Source organism: Sapajus apella, unplaced genomic scaffold (assembly GCF_009761245.1).
Source record: "Sapajus apella isolate SASKATOON/1434 unplaced genomic scaffold, GSC_monkey_1.0 scaffold117, whole genome shotgun sequence".
Classification (NCBI taxonomy): domain Eukaryota; kingdom Metazoa; phylum Chordata; class Mammalia; order Primates; family Cebidae; genus Sapajus; species Sapajus apella.
The window spans coordinates 1,438,768-1,448,556 of NW_022437057.1; the positions used below are offsets into that span (position 1 = coordinate 1,438,768).

The 9,789-nt window shown below is 44.3% G+C and overlaps 1 protein-coding gene across 8 annotated transcripts in view; it reads right to left on the reverse strand.

Annotated features, from left to right (window-relative positions):
- Positions 1 to 9,242, reverse strand: part of FBXW11 (F-box and WD repeat domain containing 11) — a 150,659-nt gene extending 141,417 nt beyond the window's left edge. For 3 of the 8 annotated variants that reach the window (XM_032260347.1, XM_032260345.1, XM_032260343.1), the window contains exon 1: positions 8,833 to 9,242. In XM_032260347.1, the coding sequence (XP_032116238.1) occupies positions 8,833 to 8,877 (45 nt within the window). In that variant the 5' untranslated portion in view covers positions 8,878 to 9,242. The remainder of the gene's footprint in view (positions 1 to 8,832) is intronic. The other 5 variants (XM_032260340.1, XM_032260341.1, XM_032260342.1 and 2 more) reach the window with 2 other exon arrangements.
- Between the last annotated feature and the right edge of the window lie 547 nt (positions 9,243 to 9,789).

The window sequence follows — 9,789 nt, forward strand, 5'->3', positions numbered from 1 at the left end:
CGCTCTTGTTACCCAGGCTGGAGTACAATGGCGCGATCTCAGCTCACCACAACCACCGCCTCCTGGGTTCAGGCAATTCTCCTGCCTCAGCCTCCTAAGTAGCTGGGATTACAGGCACGTGCCACCATGCCCAGCTAATTTTTTGTATTTTTAGTAGAGACGGGGTTTCACCATGTTGACCAGGATGGTCTCGATCTCTTGACCTCGTGATCCACCCGCCTCGGCCTCCCAAAGTGCTGGGATTATAGGCGTGAGCCACCGCGCCCGGCCACAATTTTTTTTTTTTAAAGTAGAGATGGGATTTCACCATGTTGCCCAAGCTGGTCTCGAACTCCTAAGCTCAAGTGATCTGCCTACCTCAGCCTCCCAAAATGCTGGGATTACAGGCATGAGCCTCAGCACCCAGCCTAAAGCCCGCAATATTAATGCTAAAACAAAACACATTATAGGCCGGGTGCAGTGGCTCACACCTGTGATCCTAACACTTTGGGCGGCCAAGGCGGGCAGATCACTTGAGGTCAGGAGTTCAAGGACAGCCTGACCAATATGGTGAAACCCCATCTCTACTAAAAATACAAAAATTAGCTATAATCCCAGCTACTCAGGAGGCTGAGGCAGGAGAATCACTTGAACGCAGGAGGCGGAGGTTACAGTGAGCCGAGATCATGCCACTGTACTCCAGCCTGGGCGAGAGACCAAGACTCCAACTCAGTTAAAAAAAAAAAAAAAAAAAGACTGTGGCAAAACACATTATAATGGTATTCAAGTAGTCTTTGGGTTTAGCAGTAAAGACTGTAACTACAACAAAGAATCTCAAATCCGGCTGAACCCAAGTAATTTTAAATTCTAGGATTTGTTGACAGTCCACAAGCAATGGATCTTAAAGAAGTGCTGATTGTGGCCGGGCGCGGTGGCTCAAGCCTGTAATTCCAGCACTTTGGGAGGCCGAGGCGGGTGGATCACGAAGTCAAGACATCGAGACCATCCTGGTCAACATGGTGAAACCCCGTCTCTACTAAAAAAATACAAAAAAAAAATTAGCTGGGCATGGTGGCACGTGCCTGTAATCCCAGCTACTAAGGAGGCCGAGGCAGGAGAATTGCCTGAACCCAGCAGGCGGAGGTTGCCGTGAGCCGAGATCGCGCCATTGCACTCCAGCCTGGGTAACAAGAGCGAAACTCTGTCTCAAAAAAAAAAAGTTCTGATTGTTTATATTGTAGGTAAAGCAATGAAAGTGACTAAAATACCAGTCTCTGATTAACCTCACCATAACGATCAGGTGGAAATACCTTAAGACTCACAACTTAAAGTTGTGAGTTATGTTATCTCCTTAGATAACACAAGTAAAATCCCAAGCAAACAATGAGTTCTCAAGTTTGTCCCATTAAGTGGTATTACTCTTAAGCCTAAGAATAAACTGAAAACTCAATATTGGCAAAAGTAGGTAGTGGCTAGTAGCTAATTGCTAAAACAATATATCATGCTTTTCAGGGTATAACTTACTGTTATATCCAAAATGCAAAGCAAGATATAGCAACACATAATCACAGCAACATGACTAACAGTCTCATTTCTGGATGTCTTAAATCCTCAGACTTTTCCCCTGTACTAGTGAGTTAATTTTTCTCCCTTCTGTTAATATATATACATATAGGTATAGTTCTTCAATGCCTAACTGCTGGCAGGCCTTACACTAGCAATGCAAAGATTAACAGATGCCAGATGAGGAGTGTCAGGACTGAGTTCTTCCTGCCCCTCTGCCCCCCTTCTCTTTGAGTCTATCATGTAGTCATTTTAGAGAGCCAAAATATATTTTATTGTTAGTTACCAAAACTGGTTAAATGTTCTCCAGTTAACTCTAAAAAAAAAAATTACTCAAGTTCCTTTTTCACAATAGCAGAACTTCAGTCTTTTTCTTCTGTGGATCATTGGCTTCTTATTATACTATACTATACTGTTCACTACACTATACTGGTTTCCTACATTCAATATACTTATATTTACACAACTCTCTACACAAGCCAAAACCTTTTTTTCATTTTCATGCTAATGTCCCAGTGTTTCCACTTCACAGCTTTCCACTTTATGAAGATCGTTGTTGACTCAACCTGAGAGGGAATTTCCTTAAAATGTTTCCCGCTGACATCACAGAACTCTGAAATCTTTTAATTTCGTTAAAACAGTGAGAACCAGGTGAGAGACACCCTACTGGATTGTCAGGTCTTCCTGGTCTGTCTCTCATTTGCCTATAAAGACAAACTTCCTCTTAAGCAACTGTGATCGGCAGAAACTAACCACGTGTAACGAGCACATTCTTAACCAACAGGTTTCTTCCCCCATTGTCAACTAATTCAATGAACAACACAACTCAGAAGGAAATCTTGTATGAATTCTCACTGTTTATTCTGTTAAGGTCAAAACCATCAGCTTTAATGATTAGAATTGCAATTCAAAATCACAATTTGTCAATCTAAACTAAACTGATCAGACATAAATCCCAATGCTCAATGTCAACATAAACTAATCACCAGTCTCTCCGGCAGGATACCAGGTATAAAAATAGGGCTGGGTGGGTTCTCTCTGTAGTTATAGCATAGATCTAATTATGCCAAATTGGTAGTCACAGTAATAATACTGCCCATATTTTCCAAGATAGTATTGACTCTGTATGATTTCACTGTTTTTCCCAAAGATGGTTCATTAAATGTATGGCTAAAACCAACTAAATGTTAGTCCTCTGTAAAGCCTCACAAATAAACACATGCACAGCTCAGGAGAAAAAAATAAAAACCCTTCCACACCATCTGTCTTGACTTTGCTTTACAGTCCTTGTACTTGTGGGGAAAGGAAGTATGGTCAGCATTTGAAAAAAAGCAATCCTATGCAAAGTTCATTTTATGAAGTCCACATCTCTCATATAATCCTCCCAACAACTCGGACCAAAACCTAAGTTTTCTTTTTTTTACGTATAATAAAAGCATACCACAGAAAGATTACCTTTAGGTCACACAGCTAGCCAGTGACAAAGCTAGAATACAAATTCAGGTGTTTCACTTCAAAGCCCATGCCCTTTCTGCTAAATCATGCTTTTCTAAGGTCATGGAACCCTTGGAGCTTATCAACTATTCGGCAAACCTGCACCAACAGATGTAAAAAGTATTTCGTTTCCTCAATTCTTTGCTAAAAACCACTCTCTGAGTTCTATGTAAATCAATCTGCATGTGTGGAAAGTCTCTAAATAATGGTTAATATGTCTGTGGATGTCCTACGTACCACACACCACCCACCTCACCCACCTCTTCCTCCTCCTTGTCTTTCTGCTCTATTCATCTCTCCCTTTGTCTTAAGGTATTCAAAAGGAAATCTTAAAAGGTTTCGATGCATGAAAAAAAGAAAACCTAACATTAAGTTCACTCCATATTGAGCACCGACGTGCTGAGCCTTGTGAAGGACTAACAGGACAATCAAATACAGCCTCTAGAAGAGATTAGGCACAAATACAAGTTTTTACAATATATAGGAAGATATGATAACTCCCATAAAAGTTAGGAACCGATTATTGTGAGAATTAGTAATGTGGGTGAAAATGTTCCGAAAAGAGGATAGGCAAGATACAGGCAAAAGGCAATAATGTCTGAAAATGATCAGCAGGAAAATTCAATCCAATATTTCCTGAATGCCTTCCACAAAAAAGACACCGTGTGTATGAAAGAACTGTGTGTCACAGGAAGATAAGTAAGGCCCCATCCCTTCCCATGAGCAGTCTATCATTCAACAGAGGACACAAACAGGTAACTATAATACAAGGCTGAAATATGTTAAGTGCTACAGGATAAATACAAAGTACCACAATTCATTCATTTCATTGAACAATGAGTGTCACATAGGCAGTGCTATTTAGACACAAAAACAAGGTTATCTGCTACCATAATACAAACTGACATCAAAAGAAGTGGCACCTATTGTGTTTTAAGGGTGGACAGGACTTCATTAGCATAGATGAAAAAGAATATTGCCGAGATGTAACCTGAGCCAATTTGGCCAGAGAACCAACTATCAGATCCTTTTGATAAATATCAGCAGCCTTCAATAAATGGACTTAGATCCATTCCTGTCAGTGCTGACAAAGGAAACGTGTAAGCCAAATTTGGAGGAACATAGCCCTCCATACTTTGACTAGAATATACAGTAAGGGAGGAAGGTAGGCAGAAAAGCCGTAAAAGGAGAATGGAATATAAAGAAAGACTGGAGTTGGAATCACTAGGACTTGAAATGCTTTCTTTTCCGTGAAGAACAAATATCACAAGGTGGAACACAGGATACCACAGACCTTACAGAGCAGATAATTTTGTTTCTAGAATTCATAGGCTCAAACAGTACTAGTCAGAGGGATATAAGTGCTATTCTGTGAATCTATGTAATGGCTTAGTGATTCTCCTGGGCTAGTTCTCCCTGTTTGCAGGAGACAGACTATAGCAGTCAAGGGCCAAGAATGCCAAGATTTGTGTGCAGAAACATGTTTATCCATGTCAACTCTGAAAGGATATCTAACCTACTGCATAATCAGGGGCAAAAATTGCTATATTAGAGCCACAGCCTCTTTAGGCAGGTCAGTGAGGTCCATATATTTTATTTAAGTGCGTGTGTGTGTGTGTGTGTGTGTGTGTGTGGTTTATTCATTTGGACCCTACTAAAACCTGTGTCCAGTGAGTCTGCATTTGGTAAGTTAGCACATCTCTCTAGTGGTGTGCTATGTGAGGATAAGGATGGTGACAAAGTAATATCCAATTTCTTGATTACTAAACAACCCCACTTAACCTCTTAGAAAGTCAATGACAGAAAGAGAAAAAAATGAGGCCAGGCGCGGTGGCCGAAGCCTGTAATCCCAGCACTTTGGGAGGCCGAGGCGGGTGGATCACGAGGTCAAGAGATCGAGACCATCCTGGTCAACATGGTGAAACCCCGTCTCTACTAAAAATACAAAAAATTAGCTGGGCATGGTGGCGCGTGCCTGTAGTCCCAGCTGCTCAGGAGGCTGAGGCAGGAGAATTGCCTGAACCCAGGAGGCGGAGGTTGCGGTGAGCCAAGATCGTGCCATTGCACTCCAGCCTGGGTAACAAGAGCGAAACTCCGTCTCCCAAAAAAAAAAAAAAAAAAAGAAAGAGAAAAAAATGATCCAAAAAGAAAAAAGACCATTTCCAATAACTTCATTTATTTTATTTATTTATTCTTTTTTTTTTTTTTTTGAGAGGGTCTTGCTCTGTTGCCCATGCTGGAGTGCAGTGGCACAATCCCAGATCTCCTCAAACTCCTGGGCTCAAGCAATCCTCATACCTTAGGCTCCTGAGTAGCAGGGACTATAGGAATGCACCACCATGCCTAATTTTTTTTAATTTTTGTAGAGACAGGGTCTTGCTATGCTGCCTAAGCTAGTGTCAAACTCCTGGGCTCAAGCAATCCTTCTACCTCCTGAAGTGCTGGTATTACAGGTGTGAGCCACTGCACCCGCCCACAACTTCTTAATAAGGATCAATGTATTTTTACTTATTTATTTTTAGAGATGGGGTTTCACCATGTTGGTCAGGCTGGTATTGAACTCCTGACCTAGTGTTCCGCCCACCTCAGCCTCCCAAAGTGCTGGGATTACAGGCGTGTGCTACTGTGCCCGGTGGCTCAATGTATTTTAACCTATATTACTTCATTCAACTAGTAATACAGCCATTTAAGAGATAAACAGAAGGGAAATGACTCACTTAAGGTCACTCAGCAAAAAGGTAAGTCATTTAACTACAAACCATCCATTAATTGTGTAAAGGGAAGAGGAGATTCACTCACATCCCTAGAGGAGGCAGGATCCCCTTTCCTAAAGTGACAAGAAATCTGGAAAAACAGGCCCACTAACAGGTACAGAGCCAATATAAGCCATAAAAGTCATCTGGTGGTTAAATTATTTACCATCAGTTCATCATCGGTAAGTTCACGGTCTAAATTAAGAGTTTATAGACTTTAATAACATTAAAATCTGAATCCTATAGAGCAGGTCAGTAGGAGACACACCCTTTGTGGACCCAGGCCTCAGACAGGGGTAGGAGTCAACGTGGGGGTTATATTTGGAAATTTAATTCTTCTGCTATCACCAGCTTTATTTCCTAATGTACTTATCAAAAATGCCAGGAAAAACAGAAGAATTAATATCAGGGGAAGTAGAAGGATGAAGATTAGAAAATGGAGATAACCAAGAAGTCTGTTTCCTCTTTTTAGTATAGCACACTTTGGAATACAAAATGAAAGTTATCTTGTTAACCATTAAGTGCCAAACTGGTACAAGCAACACAATCACAAATGTTCGAGTACTCAAGCTGACTCATAAAAATCTAAAAATATTTCATGCTTTAGGCTTTTAAAACACCATCATTTTAACCCCATCTCTATCAATCGTATTATTTTGAAACCAATGTAAAAAGCATTTTTAACCCAGTTCTGGCAACTGTCATTTAAATGCAGTGAAAACAGAAAGCCACATGCAATTAGATTCTAAGGCATTATCATTCCTACATTTGATCGTGGATTTACTTAATCAGTTGTTAAGCACCTGTGCTATTTTACTAAAATAAATACATATACTTAATTTACGATAAGGGTTATCTAAGAGTCAAATGGTATCCCTTTCAGGGAATATCAAAATCATTAAATAAAAAGCCATTTTTAAATTAATCGTAATATAACTAAACCCTCCGTTAAATTTTCTAAGAATTCCAGTTTAAATCCCAGTTTATAATGTCCTTAACAGGCTGAAATCTCTTTTCAGATCAAAACCAAGTCCTATCATGTAAAATCAAAACTTTTTAAGTTATAAACATAGGAAGCCAATGAATTTAGGCCAAAGGTTTTTATTTTTTTATTTTGTAACCATACACTGACGTGGGTTACAATGTATTTCTCCCAATTCCCTTGAAAATAAAGACATTTTAGTTATTTTTAAAAAGCATAGAAACAGAAGGAGCTGGGAACAGCCAATTTCAAAGAGGCACCAAGTTACAATTTTTCGATATGAAGTACTTCTGTTGTAAGTACAGGTAGTTTGTACATCCTTAAGAATATGTAATATACTTAGTCGATTAAAGATATTTAGCAAAATAACCCACTATGAAAGTTACAGAACAGCAAACACTTGACTACAAGTATGATAAATTGTGCTGAAAAGGAAAAATTACTCAGCATGTGACATTATCCCTTTGAAAACAACCACACGTGCACACACACATCCATACAAAAATCAAAAACTACCGGTTTCTCTTTTTTCCTCCTAGTTTTCAAGAACGCTAGAGAAGTCCAGTTCTGTGAATTACGCAAAGGACAGCAAACATTAAGCTGCCTCCATATTTATGCTACTGTACTTCCATTTTTAAAACAAGCATCTCAACTCCCCAGATATCATCATCCACAGAAACCATGCAGCTATCCAACAGACTTTCAGTGTCACCATTTATTATTTATAGCGTTAAATGGGGGAAGTGGCTCTGATGTCACCAACCCTACCCAGTGGAATCACTGACTCAATAAACATTTTCACACTGAAGAAAATCTGGCTAGGAAAACATTTTGCTGGGTTAAGTAGATTCTTCCACCTCTCCTCTCAACCAAGGGGAAGTTGTTACTGTGTTAGGACAGATACAAAGAAACCGTCAAGGCTTCCACAGGAAGAAATCCTGGACACGTCCGTTTGCTGATGCAGACTTCCTCTTCCCAACTCTCCAGAGCCCAGTTTGATTTCCCTCATGTTCAAATTGTCAGGTAATATCTGCCATATTTTATTTCTTCCACCAAATCATCCACCAATTAGCAAATTCTTCACTTCTAGCCACTCTCTCACGGTCCTGTTCCTAAAAACCCCTTCTGGCTTCAAATCCTAAAGCTTCGGAGGAGGGTAGAGGGTGTCCACGGACAGGGGAGTCTGGCCTGGCTGCCACACAGGAGAGTGTTCGTTTCCCCCGGGGCCAAGGATTCCCCTTTTTTTTTTTTTTTTTCTTTCTAAGAAGAAAGAACTCCCGGCAGTGAGGAGGATGGCTTCCTCCCTCATCATTCCCAATTTCCGAAAGCAGCTCTGAAAAACGTGAAGTTGCGGCTTCTCTTTCCTGGAGGATGGAATCCAGAGTACCTGGGGCCTTGCTATGCAAACATCCCTCTCCGCCGGGTAAGGAAACCCTTTGTCCGAGAAGCCGGACACCACAAGGGCCCCGGAAAGAGGCCTCCTTATCCGCCACAGCCTCAAACCCGAGAGCTCCCTGCCCCCCAGCTCTGCAGGGCCTATCCTGGCATCCACACAGACCTAGGCTGGGGAGTGGGTGCTGAAACCCCTCCTAGGACATCGAGGCCCAGGCGGCCCCGACCGATCTCCTCCCTACTCCTTCCCACCACCTCACTCGGCCTGAGTGGGGCTTGCAAGCGCGGTGCGGGCCTGGGCCAGAGACATAGAGGAAAGGAAAAAAAATTCCCTTCCAAAAGAAGGAGAATGGGGTGCTAGAGCGAGTGAGACCTAAGTCTACAGCAAAAACGAGCGAGGGTCGTCCGAGAACTGGGACCGGAGACGGGACAGAGGGAGGGGGAGAAGCGAGCGAGGGGCATGGAGGGGGCCGGGCCAGGACCGGCCAGAGATATAGAGGGATCGGAGGAGCCCGAGCAGGGTCCGAGGCCAGGGAAGGCTAGGGGCCCGGGTCTGGGCCGAGACGGCGAGGAAGGGCCAGAGCCGGCCTCGCACCGGACGTGGAGGTGGGCAGGCCCGCCCGGGGCCAGACGGACGGAAGCACAGACGGTCCAGCGGGCCGCACTCACCATGAGCTCGATGGTCTTGTCCTCAATCACCGAATCGGGCTCCATGGCGGCCCCGGCGGCCCCGCCTCGCTCTCCCCGCGCAGCAGCGAACGGCCCGGGCGGAGGAGGCGACGGCGGAGGCGGCAGAGGCGGAGGCGGCTATCGCACCCACTCTAGCTGCCAGCCCGCCCGGGCCGCCTGCAGCTCCGCCCTCCCCCTCGGCGAACGCAGTACGCAGAGCGGGAACTACACCTCCCAGCAGGCGCCGCGGCCCGCAGAGCGTTGTGGGAGCCAGCCGCCGACGCCGGGCCGCTGGCTCTTGGCACCCGAAGCTGAACTCCGACCTGAGAGTAGCACTGTACTGTGGATGTAGGACGCGTGGACTTGAAGAGTTAAGACCGTGCTCATATTGGGGCCTTGAGACTGCCACGACTACATGGCCCAGAAAGCCGTGCGCCCAGGGGCTACTTCCGGGTAGCCTCTCCTGATTTCCTGGCAGCCCAAGGCTGCCCAGACCGGGACGGAAACTCCGAGGCAACTCCTCACTAGTCGGAGGTCCTGCGTGTGCGACCCATTTCCGCACATGCGCGGTCCATGCCGCAGTGCCCACTCGACGCCTAGGTAGCTGGGCTGCCGTCCGCCAGCGTCTGGTAGTAAGGGCAGATGGTGGAGACAGGTGGATTCTAGGGGCGTTAGGAAGGTAGGTGTGTGGGCCTGGGGCTCAGGTGTGGGAAGGAGCCAGGGAGCGAGAGAAGCTCGGCCCAGGGCAGAGGCTCTGAGAGGATGGGCATCCTAGGAGTGAGGATTTGGAGATTTCTTCGGGAAAGAGGGGGTTTTGGGAAATGTGCTGTGGTGCTGTGTGTGTATGTCACACGATCTGCGAGGAGCTGCAAGATTAAAGGGAACCTGCGTATATCGAGCCCGTCTCATTCATTCGTTCAGAAATGGTTATTTTTTAAGCAGCCAGCTTCTGCTTCG